General features: G+C 44.3%; 1 protein-coding gene across 2 annotated transcripts; it reads left to right on the top strand.

Annotated features, from left to right (window-relative positions):
- Window positions 1-1411: 1411 nt before the first annotated feature.
- Window positions 1412-22616, top strand: LOC135520349 (metalloreductase STEAP4-like). Of its 2 annotated transcripts, XM_064945822.1 has the most exons (10): window positions 1412-2052; window positions 2196-2303; window positions 4653-4723; window positions 4844-4931; window positions 16145-16423; window positions 16508-16602; window positions 19428-19538; window positions 19648-19690; window positions 20551-20715; window positions 22270-22616. In XM_064945822.1, exons 1-10 carry the CDS (start codon window positions 1831-1833, stop codon window positions 22531-22533), a joined length of 1446 nt encoding a protein of 481 aa, XP_064801894.1. In that variant the 5' UTR covers window positions 1412-1830; the 3' UTR covers window positions 22534-22616. The 2 variants fall into 2 exon arrangements, with proteins under 2 accessions (XP_064801894.1, XP_064801895.1); XM_064945823.1 differs by lacking the exon at window positions 16145-16423 and having other exon boundaries at window positions 1424-2052.
- The last annotated feature ends 1007 nt before the right edge of the window (window positions 22617-23623 follow it).

Raw genomic sequence — 23623 nt, 5'->3', positions numbered from 1 at the left:
CAGCTGACAGTATACCATAAGAAACTGAAATGTCAATAAACGGTGAGCTTACAGTACATACTGTGTCGGTTGCGTGATTTAGCTGTCAGTGGTTCTATCATGCTAGGATAAATATAACCTTGTTACGAATGTCAGAGCTGCTCGAAGGCGTGAAATTAAACATTAATGCAAAGGCAGGATGTAAGCCAGTGTCTTTCACAATGTTGCTGGTGTCGTTACAACTTAATACCGTCCTGAAGATATGCACTGATATCTAATTTTGTAGATCAGCGTTCACCCATGCACTACACACACACACACACACAAATCAGAACCACTGACAGCCACATCTTATTTAGCTTACCTTGATTGGACTAAATTGTTTTTGGTGTCTTTTAGTTGTCACTGTTTTAGACTCATCAGAGGCAATTTGATGTTGGAATGGTGCTGGAATAGTGGAGGCAGCTCCTGTTTTCTTTGCGACTTGCAGTAGAATCACTCTCCGTGGTTGTAAATCAATGATTGTTTATTAGTCCGAAAACATTAAATTACTTGACCATGCTGTAGGTCATTTTACTGTTTGTTACATTTAATATGTTTTGTGGACTTCACTAGACAGAGGTTGCTCTCTGGTGTTGTGATGAAAAAAAGGTGTGGTTGTATATTATTCTGCCACTGTGTCTTCATATTGTCCCAAGGCAAATTAACTAACAGTTTATAACAGTTAATTATCACAACACAGGTTGTAATTTGGCTATTTTTTTACTGGCTTAGCTTCCCCAGTGATTTTTTTTTTTCTCCACACGCTGGTTTAATGTGACTAAGAAAACGTTTAAAAAATATTTTTGCATCTGAGCTCCTAGAGCGTGCGGCTCTCCTTTTATTTTAAGTGTTCCACTCCGCTAGCCAGCACCTCGCCTAAATAGGTATGCATTTCTTTCGCCTCTAGATTACTGTAAACTAAGCCCAGTCTAAATCTTGGGTTCACTAATTCTACTGTGCTCTGACCCCACCTCAAGCATTTTGATTGTTCTTACTTTCTTGAAACCAGTGTTTCAAGACACTGTTCGTGGTGATGTGACACAGTTTTTCTGGTATTTCACATTCTGTGCTTTTTGAAGATACAAGCTTATTGTTGCACAGTGGAATGTTGGCATCTTTGAACAAAAGCCATTAGAGGTTAGGTAGTATTACAACAAACCAAAGTGCATCTGATGGTGTGTTATTGTCATGAACTGTGGACCAGTGCTTGTGTGAACCCAGAAAGACCACAGTGATCTGGCATCTCTCCAGGTCTGGTATTCCACTATTATCTAACCTCACTGCTTCCCAGAAACCACTGGCCTCTCCTCAGAGACACTGAAGAGTGAGTGCCATGGGTTTCCTTCCCACCCACACACACACACACACATGCAAAAACACACCGCTCTTCTTCCAAAATAGTTTTCGGCATGGCAGAGAGACTACTCCCTTCCCTCCTCCCTCCAGGAGCAAGCCCAGACACAACTAAAGACTCACGTCTGTAGTGTCAGTCAGCCTTTCATCTGGAAAACTCAGAGGAGCTGCTCCAACTCTGAAGATTATTGTTTGGGACATGTAATGCCGAAAACATTTTAATGTCCTAGCATTTATTGACAATGGTCTGTCTGGACTGTAACTCCGTCTAGAGGAGGTGTCTGCTGAAGAACTTAGCGAAGTGAAAGGGACGTTCATCCTGCGAGCTCCATTTCTGTGGATGTACTTTTTCTGTGATTGCAACTTCAGGAAGGTATTTTCAATTCTTTGGTCTTTCTGACACTTTCTGTTGACTATCTACGACTCGAGGAGATCTTTGCCTGTCTCTGTTCAGGCATGACGGGTCAGGAGAGGAGTGAGGAGAAGAGTGAATGTGTGTCCCTGTCTCCGATGAGGGAGGCTGTGCCTGCCCCACCTGAGTGTGAGAGGGTGTGTGTGTTTGGGACGGGGGACCTGGGGCGCTCTCTGGGCCTGCGTCTGCTGCAGGCAGGGTACGGGGTGGTGTTCGGCAGCCGACGGCCCCACAGCAGCAGCAGCCTCATACCCCACGGAGCACAGGTACAAAATAAAATAGATCTGGTGACACGTTTTTACTGTGTTGTAATGTATTTCAATATATTTGTTTATGTTTGAAGGAGTATATGTGAATATACTGTATTTGTGTTTATGTGTGTATCAACATGTTGATGATGTATATGCAGGTCCTGGGCCATGCTGCTGCTGCTCAGTCAGCCCATCTGATCTTCATTGCAGTCCAGAGAGAACACTACGACTTCCTGGTACCACTGGCCAATCAGCTAAAGGGAAAGGTAGCATATATGTTTTATTACTTTTGCAATATGTATGAATGTCTGTTTTGTCAGCTTGTAACTGTAAAGTTTCCGAATATAATGTATATCCCAGCGTATTTACCCATTACATTTACATTTACATTTAAGTCATTTAGCAGACGCTCTTATCCAGAGCGACTTACAAATCGGTGAATTCACCTTCTGACATCCAGTGGAACAGCCACTTTACAATAGTGCATCTAAATCATTAAGGGGGAGGGGGGGGGGGGTGAGAAGGATTACTTATCCTATCCTAGGTATTCCTTGAAGAGGTGGGGTTTCAGGTGTCTCCGGAAGGTGGTGATTGACTCCGCTGTCCTGGCGTCGTGAGGGAGTTTGTTCCACCATTGGGGGGCCAGGAGCAACGAACAGTTTTGACTGGGCTGAGCGGGAACTGTACTTCCTCAGTGGTAGGGAGGCGAGCAGGCCAGAGGTGGATGAACGCAGTGCCCTTGTTTGGGTGTAGGGCCTGATCAGAGCCTGGAGGTACTGCGGTGCCGTTCCCCTCACAGCTCCGTAGGCAAGCACCATGGTCTTGTAGCGGATGCGAGCTTCAACTGGAAGCCAGTGGAGAGAGCGGAGGAGCGGGGTGACGTGAGAGAACTTGGGAAGGTTGAACACCAGACGGGCTGCGGCGTTCTGGATGAGTTGTAGGGGTTTGATGGCACAGGCAGGGAGCCCAGCCAACAGCGAGTTGCAGTAATCCAGACGGGAGATGACAAGTGCCTGGATTAGGACCTGCGCCGCTTCCTGTGTGAGGCAGGGGCGTACTCTGCGGATGTTGTAGAGCATGAACCTACAGGAACGGGCCACCACCTTGATGTTAGTTGAGAACGACAGGGTGTTGTCCAGGATCACGCCAAGGTTCTTAGCGCTCTGGGAGGAGGAAACAATGGAGTTGTCAACCGTGATGGCGAGATCATGGAACGGGCAGTCCTTCCCCGGGAGGAAGAGCAGCTCTGTCTTGCCGAGGTTCAGCTTGAGGTGGTGATCCGTCATCCACACTGATATGTCTGCCAGACATGCAGAGATGCGATTCGCCACCTGGTCATCAGAAGGGGGAAAGGAGAAGATTAATTGTGTGTCGTCTGCATAGCAATGATAGGAGAGACCATGTGAGGTTATGACAGAGCCAAGTGACTTGGTGTATAGCGAGAATAGGAGAGGGCCTAGAACAGAGCCCTGGGGGACACCAGTGGTGAGAGCGCGTGGCGAGGAGACAGATTCTCGCCACGCCACCTGGTAGGAGCGACCTGTCAGGTAGGACGCAATCCAAGCGTGGGCCGCGCCGGAGATGCCCAACTCGGAGAGGGTGGAGAGGAGGATCTGATGGTTCACAGTGTCGAAGGCAGCCGATAGGTCTAGAAGGATGAGAGCAGAGGAGAGAGAGTTAGCTTTAGCAGTGCGGAGCGCCTCCGTGATACAGAGAAGAGCAGTCTCAGTTGAATGACTAGTCTTGAAACCTGACTGATTTGGATCAAGAAGGTCATTCTGAGAGAGATAGCGGGAGAGCTGGCCAAGGACGGCACGTTCAAGAGTTTTGGAGAGAAAAGAAAGAAGGGATACTGGTCTGTAGTTGTTGACATCGGAGGGATCGAGTGTAGGTTTTTTCAGAAGGGGTGCAACTCTCGCTCTCTTGAAGACGGAAGGGACGTAGCCAGCGGTCAGGGATGAGTTGATGAGCGAGGTGAGGTAAGGGAGAAGGTCTCCGGAAATGGTCTGGAGAAGAGAGGAGGGGATAGGGTCAAGCGGGCAGGTTGTTGGGCGGCCGGCCGTCACAAGAAGCGAGATTTCATCTGGAGAGAGATGGGAGAAAGAGGTCAGAGCACAGGGTAGGGCAGTGTGAGCAGAACCAGCGGTGTCGTTTGACTTAGCAAACGAGGATCGGATGTCGTCGACCTTCCTTCTTTTCAAAATGGTTGACGAAGTCATCTGCAGAGAGGGGAGGAGGGGGGGGGAGGAGGATTCAGGAGGGAGGAGAAGGTGGCAAAGAGCTTCCTAGGGTTAGAGGCAGATGCTTGGAATTTAGAGTGGAAGAAAGTGGCTTTAGCAGCAGAGACAGAGGAGGAAAATGTAGAGAGGAGGGAGTGAAAGGATGCCAGGTCCGCAGGGAGGCGGACCTGTCTATGTCCCAGTGTGTTTCAAATCAAATTTGTATTGGTCACATACACATGGTTAGCAGATGATATTGCACATCGAGTGAAATGCTTGTTTATTTAGCCAATGTATTGTATGTACCAGTGCATTTAGCCAATATAATGTGAATTCCAGTGTTTTTGGCAAATATAAAGTATGAATCAGTGTATTTGATTCCATATTGAATTGCAGGTGTTGGTGGACCTCAGTAACAACCTGAGGAAGAATCAGTACCCAGAGGCCAACGCAGAATACCTGCAAAGGTGAGCGCTATACAGTAAATGTTGTTATTATGTATATGTTTTTTTTGTAAATTAGGAATGTTTTAATATGTTGATGTGTATGTTGATGTAATGTAAATGTGGTTATATGTACATGAACAGCCTGGTCCCTGGAGCTGAGGTGGTTAAAGGCTTCAACACCCTGTCTGCCTGGAGTCTGCAGAATGGACCTTCAGATGCCAACAGACAGGTACACACATCAAGGTTCAAGCCATGCCCATGAAACCAATTGGCTGCTAGATTCAAGTCTATATACACTGCATGTGTAGTGTATACACTACATGTGTACAAAAGTATGTGGACACATGCTCGTCGAACATCTCATTCCAAAATGATGGGCATTAATATGGCGTTGGTCCCCCTTTGCTGCTATTACAGCCCCCAGTCTTCTGGGAAGGCTTTCCACTAACATTGTTGCGGGGACTGGCTTCCATTCAGCCACAAGATCAGTAGTGAGGCTCTCTGTCAGTGTTCCAATTCACTCAAAAGGTGTTCAACGGGGTTGAGGTCAGAGCTCTGTGCAGGCCAGTCAAGGTCTTCCACACTGATATGACAAACCATTTATGTATGTAGCTCGCTTTGTGCACAGGGGTATTGTTATGCTGAAACAGGAAAGGGCCCCAAAGTTGGAAGCACAGAATCGTCTAGAATGTCATTGTATGCTGTAGCATTAAGATTTCCCTTCACTGGAACTAAGGGGCCAAGCCTGAACTGTGAAAAACAGCCCCAGACCATTATTTCTCCTCCGCCAAACTTTACAGTTGGCACTATGCACTGGGGCAGGTAGCATTCTCTTGGCATCTGCCAAACTCAGATAAGTCCGTCGGACTGCCAGATGGTGAAGAGGGATTCATCACTCCAGAGAACGTGGAGCCCATTGGTGGTCAGCTTTACACCACTCCAGCCGATGCCTTTTATTGAGCTTGGTGATCTTAGGCTTGTGTGCAGCTGCTCGGCCATGGAAACCCATTTCATAAAGTTTCCTACGAACAGTTCTTGTGTTGATGTTGCTTCCAGAAGCGAGGACAGATGATTTTTACTACGCTACACACTTCAGGACTCAGCCACCCCGTTCTGTGAGCTTGTGTGGCCTACATTATCACGGCTGAGCCGTTGTTAATCCTGGACATTTCCACTTCGCAATAACAGCACTTACAGGTGATGGGGCAGCTCTTGCTGGGCAGATATTTGATGAACTGACTTGTTGGAAAGATGGCATCCTGTGATGGTCCCATGTTGAAAGTCACTGAGCTTTTCAGTAAGGCCATTTTACTGTCAATGTTTGTCTATGGAGATTGCATGGCTGTGTGCAGATTTTATACGACTGTCAGCAACAGATGTCGCTGGAATTTCAGAATTTCACTAATTTGAAGGGTTGTCCACATACTTTTGTATAAATAGTTCATCTACAGTGCCTTCAGAAAGTATTCACATCCCTTTACATTTTGTTGAGTTACAGCCTGTATTTAATTTGATTTACATTTAGATTTTCTCTAACTGGCCTACACATTACCCCATAATGTCAAACTTCTACACTGTATCGGCAGCCTCTGGTAAGACAAGGGGTTGAGGTCTACGTATATTTGTAAACAACAGCTGGTGCACGATATCTAATGAAGTCTCAAGGTTTTGCTCGCCTGAGTTAGAGTATCTCATGATAAGCTGTAGACCACACTATCTACCTAGAGAGTTTTCATCTGTAATTTTCGTAGCTGTCTATTTACCACCACAGACCAATACTGGCACTAAGACCACATTCAATGAGCTGTATACCACCATAAGCAAACAGGAAAACGCTCATCCAGAGGCGGCGCTCCTAGTGGCCGGGGACTTTAATGCAGGAAAACTTAAATCCGTTTTACCTCATTTCTATCAGCATGTTAATAAATGTGGGGAAAAAAACTCTAGACCACCTTTACTCCACACTCAGAGAAGCATACAAAGCTCTCCCTCCATTCGGCAAATTTGAACATAATTCTATCATCTTGATTCCTGCTTACAAGAAAATATTTATCCAGGACGCACCAGTGACTCGATCAATAAAAAAGTGGTCAGATGAAGCAGATGCTAAGCCACAGGACTGTTTTGCAAGCACAGACTGGAATATGTTCTTGGATTCTTCTGATGGCATTGAGGAGTCCACCACATCAGTCACTGGCTTCATTAACAAGTGCATCGATGACGTCATCCCCATAGTGACTGTACGTACATACCCCAACCAGAAGCCATGGATTACAGGCAACATCCGCACTGAGCTGCCGCTCCTGTCATCCAGGACCTCTATACCAGGCGGTGTCAGAGGAAGGCCCTAAAAATTGTCAAAGACTCCAGCCACCCTAGTCATAGACTGTTTTTTTTACCTTACGGCAAGCAGTAACAGAGCGCCAAGTCTAGGTCCAAGAGGCTTCTAAACAGCTTCTAATCCCAAGCCATAAGACACCTGAACATATAATCAAATGGCTAACCAGACTATTTGCATTGCCCCCCCCCCCCCATCTTTTACGCTGCTGCTACTCCCTGTTATTATCTACATTTACATTACATTTAAGTCATTTAGCAGACGCTCTTATCCAGAGCGACTTACAAATTGGTGAATTCACCTTCTGACATCCAGTGGAACAGCCACTTTACAATAGTGCATCTAAATCATTAAGGGGGGGTGGTGAGAAGGATTACTTATCCTATCCTAGGTATTCCTTGAAGAGGTGGGGTTTCAGGTGTCTCCGGAAGGTGGTGATTGACTCCGCTGTCCTGGCGTCGTGAGGGAGTTTGTTCCACCATTGGGGGCCAGAGCAGCGAACAGTTTTGACTGGGCTGAGCGGGAACTGTACTTCCTCAATGGTAGGGAGGCGAGCAGGCCAGAGGTGGATGAACGCAGTGCCCTTGCTTGGGTGTAGGGCCTGATCAGAGCCTGGAGGTACTGCGGTGCCGTTCCCCTCACAGCTCCGTAGGCAAGCACCATGGTCTTGTAGCGGATGCGAGCTTCAACTGGAAGCCAGTGGAGAGAGCGGAGGAGCGGGGTGACGTGAGAGAACTTGGGAAGGTTGAACACCAGACGGGCTGCGGCGTTCTGGATGAGTTGTAGGGGTTTAATGGCACAGGCAGGGAGCCCAGCCAACAGCGAGTTGCAGTAATCCAGACGGGAGATGACAAGTGCCTGGATTAGGACCTGCGCCGCTTCCTGTGTGAGGCAGGGTCGTACTCTGCGGATGTTGTAGAGCATGAACCTACAGGAACGGGCCACCGCCATGATGTTGGTTGAGAACGACAGGGTGTTGTCCAGGATCACGCCAAGGTTCTTAGCGCTCTGGGAGGAGGACACAATGGAGTTGTCAACCGTGATGGCGAGATCATGGAACGGGCAGTCCTTCCCCGGGAGGAAGAGCAGCTCCGTCTTGCCGAGGTTCAGCTTGAGGTGGTGATCCGTCATCCACACTGATATGTCTGCCAGACATGCAGAGATGCGATTCGCCACCTGGTCATCAGAAGGGGGAAAGGAGAAGATTAATTGTGTGTCGTCTGCATAGCAATGATAGGAGAGACCATGTGAGGTTATGACAGAGCCAAGTGACTTGGTGTATAGCGAGAATAGGAGAGGGCCTAGAACAGAGCCCTGGGGGACACCAGTGGTGAGAGCGCGTGGCGAGGAGACAGATTCTCGCCACGCCACCTGGTAGGAGCGACCTGTCAGGTAGGACGCAATCCAAGCGTGGGCCGCGCCGGGAGATGCCCAACTCGGAGAGGGTGGAGAGGAGGATCTGATGGTTCACAGTATCGAAGGCAGCCGATAGGTCTAGAAGGATGAGAGCAGAGGAGAGAGAGTTAGCTTTAGCAGTGCGGAGCGCCTCCGTGATGCAGAGAAGAGCAGTCTCAGTTGAATGACTAGTCTTGAAACCTGACTGATTTGGATCAAGAAGGTCATTCTGAGAGAGATAGCGGGAGAGCTGGCCAAGGACGGCACGTTCAAGAGTTTTGGAGAGAAAAGAAAGAAGGGATACTGGTCTGTAGTTGTTGACATCGGAGGGATCGGGTGTAGGTTTCTTCAGAAGGGGTGCAACTCTCGCTCTCTTGAAGACGGAAGGGACGTAGCCAGCGGTCAGGGATGAGTTGATGAGCGAGGTGAGGTAAGGGAGAAGGTCCCCGGAAATGGTCTGGAGGAGAGAGGAGGGGATAGGGTCGAGCGGGCAGGTTGTTGGGCGGCCGGCCGTCACAAGAAGCGAGATTTCATCTGGAGAGAGAGGGGAGAAAGAGGTCAGAGCACAGGGTAGGGCAGTGTGAGCAGAACCAGCGGTGTCGTTTGACTTAGCAAACGAGGATCGGATGTCGTCGACCTTCTTTTCAAAATGGTTGACGAAGTCATCTGCAGAGAGGGAGGAGGGGGGGGAGGGGAGGAGGATTCAGGAGGGAGGAGAAGGTGGCAAAGAGCTTCCTAGGGTTAGAGGCAGATGCTTGGAATTTAGAGTGGTAGAAAGTGGCTTTAGCAGCAGAGACAGAGGAGGAAAATGTAGAGAGGAGGGAGTGAAAGGATGCCAGGTCCGCAGGGAGGCGAGTTTTCCTCCATTTCCGCTCGGCTGCCCGGAGCTCTGTTCTGTGAGCTCGCAATGAGTCATCGAGCCACGGAGCGGGAGGGGAGGACCGAGCCGGCCTGGAGGATAGGGGACATAGAGAGTCAAAGGATGCAGAAAGGGAAGAGAGGAGGGTTGAGGAGGCAGAGAAAGGTTGGAGAAGGTATGAGCAGAGGGAAGAGATGAAAGGATGGAAGAGGAAAGAGTAGCGGGGGAGAGAGAGCGAAGGTTGGGACGGCGCGATACCATCCGAGTAGGGGCAGTGTGGGAAGTGTTGGATGAGAGCGAGAGGGAAAAGGATACAAGGTAGTGGTCGGAGACTTGGAGGGGAGTTGCAGTGAGGTTAGTGGAAGAACAGCATCTAGTAAAGATGAGGTCGAGCGTATTGCCTGCCTTGTGAGTAGGGGGGGAAGGTGAGAGGGTGAGGTCAAAAGAGGAGAGGAGTGGAAAGAAGGAGGCAGAGAGGAATGAGTCAAAGGTAGACGTGGGGAGGTTAAAGTCGCCCAGGACTGTGAGAGGTGAGCCGTCCTCAGGAAAGGAGCTTATCAAGGCATCAAGCTCATTGATGAACTCTCCGAGGGAACCTGGAGGGCGATAAATGATAAGAATGTTAAGCTTGAAAGGGCTGGTAACTGTGACAGCATGGAATTCAAAGGAGGCGATAGATAGATGGGTAAGGGGAGAGAGAGAGAATGACCACTTGGGAGAGATGAGGATCCCGGTGCCACCACCCCGCTGACCAGAAGCTCTCGGGGTGTGCGAGAACACGTGGGCGGACGAAGAGAGAGCAGTAGGAGTAGCAGTGTTATCTGTGGTGATCCATGTTTCCGTCAGTGCCAAGAAGTCGAGGGACTGGAGGGAGGCATAGGCTGAGATGAACTCTGCCTTGTTGGCCGCAGATCGGCAGTTCCAGAGGCTACCGGAGACCAGGAACTCCACGTGGGTCGTGCGCGCTGGGACCACCAGATTAGGGTGGCCGCGGCCACGCGGTGTGGAGCGTTTGTATGGTCTGTGCAGAGAGGAGAGAACAGGGATAGATAGACACATAGTTAACAGGGTACAGAAGAGGCTACGCTAATGCAAAGGAGATTGGAATGACAAGTGGACTACACGTCTCGAATGTTCAGAAAGTTAAGCTTACGTAGCAAGAATCTTATTGACTAAAATGATTGAAATGAAACAGTACTGCTGGAGTAGGCTAGCTGGTAGTGGCTGCGATGTTGACACTACACTAATCATGCATAGTTACTTTAATAACTCTACCTTCAAGTACATATCAAATCAAATGTATTTATATAGCCCTTCATAGCCCTGTCTGTACAGGGTTTATGAGAACTGAGGATGGATCAACAACATTGTAGTTGAGTGAAAAGAAGAAAGCCTGTACAGAATAAAAATATTCCAAAACATGCATCCTGTTTGCAACAAGACACTAAAGTAATACTGCAATAAATGTGGCAAAGCGATTCACTTTTTGTCCTGAATACCAAGTGTTATATTTTTTACCACTCCATCTATTTTCAAGCATAGTGGTGGCTTCATTGTGTTATGAGTATGCTTGTAATCATTAAGGACTGGGACATGTTACAGGATAAACAATTAATGGAATAGAGTTAAACATCAAAGCCTACTTCATTCAAACATACCCTCGTAAAACTGACTATCATACCGATCCTTGACTTTTGTCATTTACAAAATAACTGCCAACACTCTACTCAGCAAATTGGATGTAGTCTATCACAGTGGCATCCGTTTTGTCACCAAAGCCCCATATACTACCCATCACTGCGATCTGTATGCTCTCGATGGCTGGCCCTCGCTACATATTCGCATATTCGTCACCAAACCCACTGGGTCCAGGTCATCTATACGTCTGTGCTAGGCAAAGCCCAGCCTTATCTCAGCCCACTGATCACAATAGCAACACCCACCTGTAGCATGCGCTCCAGCAGGTATATTTCACTAGTCATCCCCAAAACCAACACATCCTTTTGGCCACATTTCCTTCCAGTTCTCTGCTGCCAATGACTGGAACTAATTGCAAAAATCACTGAAGCTGGAGTCTTATATCTCCCTCTTTAACTTTAAGCATCAGCTGTCAGTGCAGCTTACCGATCACTGTACCTGTACACAGCCAATCTGTAAATAGCACACCCAACTACCTCATCCCCATATTGTTATTTATCTTCTTGCTCTTTTGCACCCCAATACCTCTACTTGCACATCATCATCTGCACATCTATCACTCCAGTGTTAATGCTAAATCTTGCAACTGAAAGGTTGTTAGAGCGTTGGGCTAGTAACTGAAAGGTTGCTAGATTGAATCCCGAGCTGACGAGGTAAAAATCTGTCGTTCTGCCCCTGAACAAGGCAGTCAATTAACCCACTGTTCCTCAGCCGTCATTGATAATAAGAATTTGTTCTTAACTGACTTGCCTAGTTAAATAAAGGTTAAAAAAAGATAAATATAGATTTTTCCTGTTGTGTTATTGACTGTACGTTTGTTTATGTGTAACTCTGTTGTTGTTTTTGTCACACTGCTTTGCTTTGTCTTGGCCAGGTCGCAGTTGTAAATGAGAACTTGTCCTCAACTGGCCTACCTGATAAATAAAGGTGAAATAAAAATACAATAAATAAAAGCATGAGCAAAATCCTACAGGAAAACCTGGTTCAGTCTGCTTTCCACCAGCCACTGGTAGCTGAATTCACCTTTCACCAGGACAATAACCTAAATCTCAAGACCAAATCTACACTGGAGTTGCTTACCTAGAAGACAGGGAATGTTCCTGAGTGGCTGAGTTATAGTTTTGACTTAAATCTGCTTCAAAATATATGGCAAGGCCTGAAACTGGTTGTCTGACTTTCTCTCCTCCGTGCTGAATAAGTACAGCTTCATTCTGGAGCTAGAAACCTGTATTGTGCATTGTGGGGGACAATTAACCAATTCTTGGTGGATTTTATTAGTGCTTGGGGTTATTGTCTTGCTGGAAATACACTTTCATCCGAGTTCCGGCGTCCTGGTAGAGGCAATCAAGTTAATTGTAAAAAAAATCCAGGTACTAGGTAAAGTTAATGATGCCATTGACCTTAACAAGGACCCAAGGACCAGTGTAAGCAAAATATCATCTCGATTCTGTCTTATGTAGCAACATTTGAAATTGTGTTTTTTTACATTTTACAAAGTAGAGGCTCAGAGCTAGAAAATAGTATATCATACAATACAGTTGAGAAACAATGGGAAATTAATTCTGCTTTGAAACCTCAGTTTTAAGAAAGAACACCCATTCAGCATCATTCACTTAAGCCTTAGCCCCACCCATCTCTTTTCGGATTCACGCGAGGCCAAAGATTTCAAGACTAAAGGTTAGTCTATCTAGTCTAAGTCTATCGACAGTTGTTGCATTGACATCAGGAACATTCTATTGTCGTCCGGCATCAAACCTGTCGTTGTCGTTAGGAAAAAGTATAAACACAAAAACGAAAGGCTGCCTTAGCAGCTTGGTGGTCCAAAATAGCATAACTAATGTATTTAAATAACTTCTTAGGGCTAGGCCTCTTTTTTTTCTCAATTTCCGCCTGAATGACATGCCCAAAGTAAACTGCCTGTTGCTCAGGGCCTGAAGCCAGGATATGCATATAATTGGTACCATTGGAAAGAAAACACTTTGAAGTTTGTAGAAATGTTATAGTAATGTAGGAGAATATAACACAAAAGATATGGTAGGAGAAAATCCTAGCCTAGCCCTTAACACCAATAAACCCACCCATTTAAAAATGTATTTAGTATACGTCAATCTAGCAAACCAGGCAACTAAAAGCAACTTTCCAAACAATGTTTTGACCTGTTTCTAGCTTGTTAGCTAGCTAGCTAATATTAAGTTAGCTGGCTAGCCAGTTCAAATAATGACCATATCATAAAGCTGACAACATCTTAGCTTATTTGTCTTCATTATTACAGGAAAAGAAACTCGCAACAAGATCGTTATTTACAAGTTGATGGCGAGCCAATTACAGAAAATAGCTTACGGTTGTGAGTGTGACAAAATAAAAGCAGGTCATTCTACCGTAGCATTTTAGTACTTGGACAATGTCTCGTTGGCCTAACATTATACCCTAATTTGACTTTGGTGCAGGTCATGTTCTTCACATTACCATCTCTGTTAAAAACATACAATATCAATTAAAATCAAAGCTACTTGCATAGTGGAGTCTTCTGTTTAGACATGTAGTGAGCCAGCCAGCTAACGTTAGCTAAACAATGAACCATAATCCCAACTCATAATGTCCCGACCCTTCATGAATCTGCAGGTAGCTAACCAACCAGGTTCAATATTATCTAGCTAGCTAATGTTAGGCTATAACTAGCAATGCAAATGGCTCAGAGATACAAATAATAATACTACACATAACGTTAGTAAGCTAGCCAGCCAGCCAGCTAAAGTTAAAGTTAGCTAAAGTTAGCTAGCTAGCTAAATATACGCTTTCATTTGAAATGAAAACAACTTGACAAAATAGAAACATATAATATCTGAAAATGTAGCTAGCTAGAATATCTTACCTGGATAGATGGATAGACACTTCCCCCTCTCTGTCACGGATACCATGGTTGTCCTTAGTTTTAAGATGCATTTTATATGTGTTCTCTTTTCGACTCCCTCTGCATATTTGCAATCAAATGCCAGAATTTACTCCATCTCCTTCGCTATCATAATCTAATTCCACTGGCATTCCACTGATTTTAAAACTCGGTCCTCCAGAAAGTGGTGAACAACACTTTTGCAGTTCTACATGTACTACGTGATATCTTTTTTAAAAAGCCACATTCGAAAGGATTACCTACACAAACTGACCAGATCATGTTATAGACAGAAGCGCTACATGGCAACCAATCCGAATAATGGATGGGCATGTCCAGCCCATCCATTATCTCAGCCAATCATGGCTGGCGGGAAGGTTCCTGACTTTTCCATAAAGAAATCAACTAGGCAATTGTATTTGTATTTACTGATGGCATACACATTTGTTATTAAGGCACATGAAAGTTCATATGTTCCAGAAGGCATTTCTGACTAAAAAAGCATTTGGAATTCTTTCATAAAAATTATATTCAAATGTTTCTCCTGTGAAGTAGTGACGTGCAACATACGCCTAGTGTCTTGAAATGAGTCAAATATTTAACAGTGGGTTTGAAGTACATTTCTGCATATGCTTGTGTTTTTCAATGCCAAATCCACAACTGGTGTGCTCAGCCTTGATTTGGTCTTATGTAGCAACATTTGAAATTGTGTTTTTTTTACATTGGATAAAAGCAGAGACACAGAGCTACACAATGGTATATCATATACTGCATTTGAGGAACAATGGGAAAGTACTTCTGCTTTGAAAGTTGATTAACTTGTAACCTCACTTTTGAGGAATTGTTTTGGTACATACTGGAGAGCTCTAGTTGAGGTTTGCCTAGTTAAATAAAGGTAAAACAAATACTGGAGAACTGTTCTTTGTCTACGCCCATTCAGCACCTTTCACACCCTCTTAAGCTTTAGCTCCACCAATCTCTTTAAGGGTTGATCTGAGCATTCTGTCCAAACAACAGCAGTCAAGCACCCAAGCTAACTGGCTAACAGTTGTCGCAGTGACATTCTATTAAAATGGACACTTGCATAGTAGAGTCTTTTGTTAAGACATGTAGCTAGCTAGTTAACCAACCAGGTTCAATATTAGCTAGCTAACATTAGGCTATAACAAGCAAAGCAAATTGCTCTGAGATATTAATAATAAGATCATACATGTAATGTTAGCTAGCGATCCAGCCAGCTAACATTAGCTAGCTAGCTAACAGTATACTTTATGAAAATACTTTATGTCAAAATTAGACACGTGTAATATCTGAAAATGTAGCTAGCTAGACTATTTACCTATGGTCTAAAATCGGAGTAGATTGCCAGAGCGAATTTACCAGCTACTTCTATCAGCCGTTGTCACAGTGACATTCTAGTGAAATGGATACTTTCATAGTGGAGTATTTTGTCAAGGCTAGACTAGCTTACCTGTGTATACATTATGGTTGGATGCTTCTCCTTGTCATGGATGCTTAAAGATGTAATCCGGAGACAAGTGTTTTCTCTATCTCCTTAGCTATCATACTTCCACAGATTTCAAACTCATACTTCAAACTCTTATGCAGTTCTGTTTTAGAAGCCGCGTTAGACAGGATTACCTACACATACTAACCAGCTCAAGTAGACAGAAGCGTGCTATATGGTAGTCCAATCCAAACTCATCTCTCAGCATATCCAGCCCACTCGTTATCTCAGCCAATCATGGCTTGCGGGAAGGTTGCTGACTTTTCAGTGGCTAAACCAACTAGGCTGGTAATTAAAAATATATATATTTGGTATTTACAGATGGCATACAAGTTTTTTTTATTAAGGCACATGAAAGTTCAAAGTTCTTCCAGAAGGCATTTCTGCCAATAAACGCATTTTGCTTAAAAAAAGATTACATTCAAATGGCTCTTGTGTGTAGTTGTGTACCCACAACATACACCTAGTTTTCTGAAACGGGTCACATTTTAGAATAAGGCTCAATGTCGTTAACCTCGCAAAGTGAGGTATTGAAAACAGGGGTGTCAATACCTTTTTTAAAGAGTATTACTTGTTAAACAAAATATCTTTCACTAAGCACAAGTATTAGTATAAAATAATATAATTTCCCAAATTTTTGGAACATACATTATAGCAGTATTTGAATGATTTATTTTATGTAGGTATTTTTGTGCATATTTATAAAGGGTGTCAATAATTTCGGACTCCACTGTATGTGCATAAATATATGTCAGGTGTATATCTGCGGGGAAAGTGTGGAGGCCAAGCAGGCGGTGATGGAGGTAGCCACCAAGCTGGGTTTCAGTGCCCTGGACCGGGGCTTTCTCTCAGTGGCCCGGGAGCTGGAGGACTTCCCCCTGCAGCTGTTCCCCCAGTGGAGGCTCCCCCTGTACATCGCCACTGGCCTCAGTGCTGCCTTCTTCTTCTACCTGCTGATCAGAGACATCATCTATGCATACGTCACCCAGGGCAAAGACATCTCCTTCAGAATCATGGTCTCACTGGCTAACAAGGTACTGGCCACAGGCCCTCGATGTGTTTGTGTTTCTGTGTGTGTTATCAGCTGTTCAAGGTGTATGTGTGTGTGTTCTCGCCAGGTGTGTCCCATCGTGTCTCTGATCATGCTGTCTCTCTGTTACCTGCCTGGTGTCCTGGCTTCCTTCCTGCAGCTCTACAGAGGCACCAAGTACAGGTCAGACCTCTGTGTGTATGTGATTGTGTTTGCATACATGTATACAATACAATGTATGTATATGTGTGCATCTACACTACATGACCAAAAGTATGTGGGAACCAGCTTGACAAACAGCTCATTCCAAAACCATGGGCATCCACCCTATGCTACTATAACAGCCTCAAATATTCTGAGAAAGCTATCCATTCGATGTTGGAACATTGCTGCAGGAACTTGCTTCCATTCAGCCACAAGAGCATAAGTGAGGTCGGGCACTGATGTTGAGCGATTAGGCCTGGCTAGCAGTTGGTGTTCTAATTTATCCCAAGCGTGTTCCATGGGGTTAAGATCAGTGCTCTGTGCAGGCCAGTCAAGTTATTCCACACCAATCTCGACAAACCATTTCTGAGTGGACCTAGCTTTGTGCACGGGGCATTGTCATGCTGAAACAGGAAAGGGCCTTCCTCAAACTGTTGCCACAACATTGGAAGCACAGAATCATCTAGAATGTAATTGTATGCTGTAGCGTTAAGATGTCCCTTCACTGGAACTAAAGGGCCTAGTCCGAACCATGAAAACAGCCCCAGAAAATTATTCTTCCTCCATCAAACTTTACAGTTGGCACTATGCAGTCGGGCAGGTAGCGTTCTCATGGCATCCACCAAACCCAGATTCGTCCGTCAGACTGCCAGAGAACGCATTTCCACCGCTCCAGAGTCCAATGGTGGAGAGCTTTACACCACTCCTGCCAACACTTGGCATTGCGCATGGTGATCTTAGGCTTTTGTGTGGCTGCTCGCTATGGAAACCCACCTCATGAAGCTCCAGACGAACAGTTATTGTGCTGACGTTGCTTTCAGAGGCAGTTTGGAACTCTGTTGTGAGTGTTGCAACCGAGGACAGACGATCTTTACGTGTCACACGCTTCAGCACTCGGCAGTCCTGATCTGTGAGCTTGTGTGGTCTACCACATCGCGGCTAAGCTGCTGTTGCTCCTAGACATTTCCACTTCACAATAACAGCGTTTAACTTTGACCGGGGCAGCTCTAGCAGGGCAGACATTTTAGGAACTGACTTGTTGGTAAAGTGGCATCCTATGACAGTGCCACCTTGAAAGTCACTGAGATCTTCAGTAAGGCCATTCTACTACCAATGTGTGTCTTTGGAGATTGCATAGCTGTGTGCTTGATTTGATACACCTGTCAGCAAGGGTGTGTCTGAAATAGCCCAATCCACTAATTTGAATACCAGTCAAAAGTTTTAGAACACCTACTCATTCAAGGGTTTTTTTTATTTATTTTTTACTATTTTCTACATTGTAAAATAATAGTGAAGACATCAAAACTATGAAATAACACATCAGGAATCATCTAGTAATCTAGTAGTAATCATGTAGTAATCCAGAAATTGTAATCCAGAAATTGTAACCATCTCAATTTGGTAGAGGCCAGGTCATCTGATGCAGCACTCCATCACTCTCCTTCTTGGTGAAATAGCCCTTACACAGCCTGGAGGTGTGTTGGGTCACTGCCCTGTTGAAAAACAAGTGATAGTCCCACTAAACCCAAACCAGATGGGATGGCGTATCTCTGCAGAATGCTGTGGTAGCCATGCTGGTTAAGTGTTTCTAAATAACTCGCAGACATTGTCACCAGAAAAACACCCCTACACCATAACACCTCCTTCTCCATTCCTTACGGTGGGAAATATACATGCTGAGATCATCCGTTCAAACACACTGCGTCTCACAAAGATACAGTGATTGGAAACAAAAATCTCCAATTTGGACTCCAGACCAAAGGACAAATTTCCACTGGTCTAATGTCCATTGCTTGTGTTTCTTGGCCCGATCAAGTCTCTTCTTATTATTGGTGTCCTTTAGTGGTTTCTTTGCAGCAATTCAACCACGAAGGGCCTGATTCACGTAGTCTCCTCTGAACAGTTGATGTTGAGATGTGTCTGTTACTTGTACCCTGTGAAGCATTTATTTGAGCTGCAATTTCTGAGGCTGTTAACTCTAATGAATTTATCCTCTGCAGCAGAGGTAACTCTGGGTCTTCCATTCCTGTGGCAGTCGTTATGAGACCCAGTTTCATCATAACACTTGATGGTTTTTGCGACTGCACTTGAAGAAGTTCTTCAAATGTTCTGTATTGACTGACCTTCATGTCTTAAAGTAGTGATGGACTGTTGTTTCTCTTTGCTTATTTGAGCTTTTCTTGCCATAATATTGGTCTTGGTCTTTTACCAAATCAAATCAAATTGTATTAGTCTCATGCGCAGGATACAACAGGTGTAGACCTTAGAGTGAAATGCTTACTTACTAGACCCTAACCAACAATGCAGTTAAAAAATAAAGAATAAGAAATAAAAGTAACAAGTCATTAAAGAGCAGCAGTGAAATAACAATAGCGAGACTATATACAGGGGGGAACCAGTACAGAGTCAATGTGTTGGGGCACCGGTTAGTTAATATGTACATGTGGGTGGAGTTATTAAAGTGACTATGCATAGATGATAACAACAGAGAGGAGCAGCGGTGTAAAAGCGGTGGGTGGGAGGGGGACTCCGGTACCACTTGCCATACGGTATCAGAAAGAACAGTCTATGACTAGGGTGTCTGGAGTTTTTGACCATTTTTAGGGCCTTGCTCTGACACTGCCTGGTATAGAGATCCTGGATGGCAGGGAGCCGAAAGGTTCACAGCGATGTAGCAGTTGCCATACCAGGCAGTGAGTAGGTGTTCTAAAACTTTTGACCAGTAGTGTACTTTTGTGTGGATATATATATATATTGTATTGTATTTTTGTTGATTATAAGTGTTTATGTATGTTTAACATCAGGCGCTTCCCTGATTGGCTGGACCGCTGGATGCTGTGCAGGAAACAGCTGGGTCTTCTGGCACTGGGGTTCGCCTTTCTGCATGTGCTCTATACACTTATCATACCCATACGGTCAGTGGAACATTCACTCAAATGCACACGCATGCACGTGCACACACACACACAGTGGAATGTGTCTTCCTTTGGATTTTAGTAAAGAAAGTATTGATTTTGTTCCCAGGTACTATGTGAGGTTCAAGGCCGCTGAACGCACTGTCTCTATGGTAAGAACACCTACACATTTTCAAACAGTGAACAATGGATAGACAAAATAGTGTACAGATTTAAGATCTTAATTTGATCACTCTGTTGTCGCTGAGATTTTTATGCGCTGCAGGGTTTACATAAATTCACACTAATACATTATATTAAAGAGATTCTCTGGAACTTTTTGTATACTTTTTGGCCAGTAGCTCTGAAAGTAGCACTCACGAGCCAAAAGTGGCGAAAAGGAATACTTCGTGACACCACGTCATTGCTTTCTCTGTATCTGCTGTGGCCACTGAGTCGTTGGGCCAGCCCTGCAACCTCATTGGTTAATGCTGGGCTGGCCTCTTGCTAGCTGTCACTCAAATGCGAGGGGCTGAAGATCTTTGGCTAGAACTCAAATTGCTAGGGGGCTGGCCCACATGGGGGAAATGTAGGGAAAATGGCGATGCACAGCTTCAAGAAAACAGTCACTTTTCAAGTATTTTGTGGCTAATTAAGGTAAGAAAGAAATGTATGAACCACATATTGAGCCATCCAGCCAAATGCAGGAGGTTTAAAAAATCAAGTATTATCTTAGTCGCCAACATACTCAAGCATGTCTTAACAGTATAGCACTTTTCATGTAGCCTAATTTTGGCCAGCTAATAGCCTAACCACCAATCAAGTAACATTACATTGGTGGAAAATGTGAACGGACTAAACGTTCAAATGCTGTTGCTGAAGGATTATTTTTTTGCTTTGACAACACTGGTCATATTAAGATCCTACATCTGTATATTGGACACACAACTACAGTATATAGCAGTATTCAGGCACTGGTTTTGATTATAAACACTGGTTTACACCTCTCTCTTGCTCGCTCTCTCTCGCTCAGATCAGAGAGAACAGGACCACTGAGTTTGATACAACGATGGCCTGGCGTGGAGACTCCTACTTATCTCTGGGAATTCTAGGATTTAGCCTGTACGTCCTATTGGGAATCACATCTCTTCCCTCTGTCAGTAACGTTCTCAGCTGGAGGGAGTTCAGCTTCATACAGGTGGGATTACCAGGACGAAACACACTGAATGCTTAGACCAGACATTTTTACTAGCGTTGGGTGAATAAATCGATACATTTACATATCGCAATAATATTGCGTACAATATTATATTGATACTTTGATTCCAAGTATCTATTTGCCTAGGTAGCGTTAGCTAGCGCTAGTCAGCTGTGCCCCTGGTATTTTTCATCCTATAGCTTGTTCTCCATCTTCTTTTTAAATAGTGAGCCAACATGTTTTCAGCACTTTTATTTCCATGACTGATAAAAAAAAACGTTTTTCTCACCCTCTCTAGTCTTTCTGCAGCAGACATACCGTATCGCACCTAAGTATCGTGATAATGTCGCATTGTGAGGTCCCTGGCAATTCCCAACCCTAATTTGTACACTTATCTCCTTCAGTGTTTCCCTTATTAACGTATTCATGCGGGGTGCAGAGCCAACATCCAGGCCAGAATGCAATAAAACTCCAGAAAAGTAATCTGATTTTCAGCAGACAAGCCAGAGGTTATGCGCTGGGGATAATAAGCTGTGTTTCCATCGCTACAGGGAACACACACACTCATTCATAAATGCAACTGGGTCAGGAGAAACTCTGGCTCATTCTCTAATTCATTCATTTCCCTCAAATTGATGCAGTGATTTAAATGTTAAATTATTCATCAGATGTAATTTAGGAGGAATATATTACAACAGGCCAGGAAAATTTGTGTGCGCGCAGGGGTGGAATGCACCCCAAAAAATCTGAGGGGCACAAGGTACGTGAGGATAGCTGGGTGATGGCTAAGCCCCCCCATTTGGAAGTTGGAGCATTTTGCATTTGTCAAACACCTGAAGCAGCTTTTTCCTGTAATCTAGAGCCATAATCATTATGCTTAATTCCATGTATCCTCCTGACTGGTTGTTCTTTTTTTAAAGAAACTAAGTATTCTTCTCTGCATCTCTGCTAAAATCTGGGTAAAAGCTTGAAAGGAATGTGAGTCTTATTCAGTACATTTAGTAACTGCTTGCTTTTTTCAAGTCTACCAACCTTGCCAGCAGACTTGCCAGCTAAGATAGTTATACAAGCTAGCTACTTTAACTTGATTGATAGCCAAGAATGGCTTCTTGGCAGCTAGGGTGGGGAAACTTTCCAAGATAAAAACAATTATAAATCAACTAGTTAGATGGGCAATTCACTTAGATAACAATCAAGAAAATAGACACAAATTTACACAAAAAAAGTTTAATTTCTCATGGGATGGCAAAAGGGCAGGTGCTCAAGCTCCCTTAGACCTCTATCTGTGCACGTGCCTGGCATGTGTGTGGTTCATGTGGGGCGGCAATGTAGCCTAGTGGTTCGAGTGTTGGGCTAGTAACCGGAAGGTTGCAAGTTCAAACCCCCAAGCTGACAAGGTACAAATCTGTCGTTCTGCCCCTGAACAGGAGGCAGTTAACCCACTGTTCCTAGGCCGTCATTGAAAATAAACATTTGTTCTTAACTGACTTGCCTAGTTAAATACGGGTAAAATAAAATAAAAATGTGCTTAAGTGTTCTTTTCTCCCCCACCAGTCCAAGCTGGGTCACCTGACTCTGCTGTTGTGTACGGCTCACACCTACCTGTATGGCTGGAACAAGTTCCTGAGTTCCTCCACCTACAAGTGGTACACCCCACCGGGCTACATGCTGTGTCTGGTGCTTCCCTCTGTGGTGCTGCTGCTCAAGCTACTGCTCATCACCCCCTGTGTGGACCGAACCATCACCCGCATACGCCAGGGATGGGAGAGGGGGGCAGATCAGAGGAACCCTAAAGACAGCCAACCACTGATACCTTAGACACAGACACACACAAAATAACACCCTCAGTGTGATGACAGCTTTGTCTTCAAGGCATGAACTCTTGTTTCTTTGCTATTATACCCTCAAAGGTTGGCTACCATTCAATCATCGTTTGCAATGTTTCTGGGATAAAAAAAAACAACAGCAATAACATTTAATTGATATACAGTCATATTTATTTTTGTATTACACTGTAAACATTGTTGCATTGTAATGCATATTTTTAACCATACGTAAACCAGACACTATCTTTCACTGGTGAAATATCTCTCTCTCTGTCTCTCTCTCTCTCTCTCTCATCCTCTCTCTTACTGTATATCCTCTCTCTTCTTTGACTGATTGTACAGTTATCCCCACATGAAACACTGGTTTCAGAGACGTATAAAAGTGTTTCAATTTATATTTTGTGTCTGTCTGATACATCTCCAGTTGCAGGTCAGACACATAAAAACACATTTATCAGTGTGATCCTCTCTGGGGCTGAGTGTTTTTATTTCCTCCAGAAAACAGACTCTCTGAAACCCAGCAACAGGCTTCCCTTTCATCACTAGATAGACAAAGTGGCCCACAGTGTCTAATGTTATGGGGAACACTTCCTTTGTGGTGAATATAACTGGCTGTTTGTGTAAATGCCAAATATCTAAATGCATAGATGAAGAGGCAAAACACAAAGACATACTCCCATAAACAGCTTGAACCAACACTAAAAACACAGGAACAATGTGAAAACAATGTTGATTCAACCAGTGTGTGCCCAGTGAGATCTATTAGACATGATTGAAGTGACAAGGTTAATTATTTGTATTGCATCAATAAAATAAATGGCTATATATTTTTCCTCACTTAATAAAATACTACACACACAAAATATTGAGTGAAGTTCCATTAGCCTATTAGAAATTTGTGATTTCTTCATGAAAGAACAGTTAGTGGCAAAAGTGACACACAATCAGTGGCAACCCATCATTCAGCCCCACCTGTTTATCTAAATAAATGTAATGTTTTTGTTGACTGTTTTGCATGTTATTTTAATAATAATTATGTAAAAAAATATATAATTGAGTTAATAAAGCCGCATACAAAAATC

The sequence above is a fragment of the Oncorhynchus masou genome, chromosome 29 (assembly GCF_036934945.1).
Source record: "Oncorhynchus masou masou isolate Uvic2021 chromosome 29, UVic_Omas_1.1, whole genome shotgun sequence".
Classification (NCBI taxonomy): Eukaryota; Metazoa; Chordata; class Actinopteri; order Salmoniformes; family Salmonidae; genus Oncorhynchus; species Oncorhynchus masou.
Note: the sequence above shows the minus strand (reverse complement) of the source record. Positions and strands in the feature narration are given on the sequence as shown.

Excerpts from the sequence above, each read along its gene's own strand:
- LOC135520349 (XM_064945822.1), top strand. The coding sequence starts at position 1,831 with ATGACGGGTCAGGAGAGGAGTGAGGAGAAGAGTGAATGTGTGTCCCTG. Across the intron at positions 16,424-16,507 it reads TGGTCTCACTGGCTAACAAG|GTGTGTCCCATCGTGTCTCT; the intron begins GTACTGGCCACA and ends TGTTCTCGCCAG. Across the intron at positions 16,603-19,427 it reads TACAGAGGCACCAAGTACAG|GCGCTTCCCTGATTGGCTGG; the intron begins GTCAGACCTCTG and ends GTTTAACATCAG.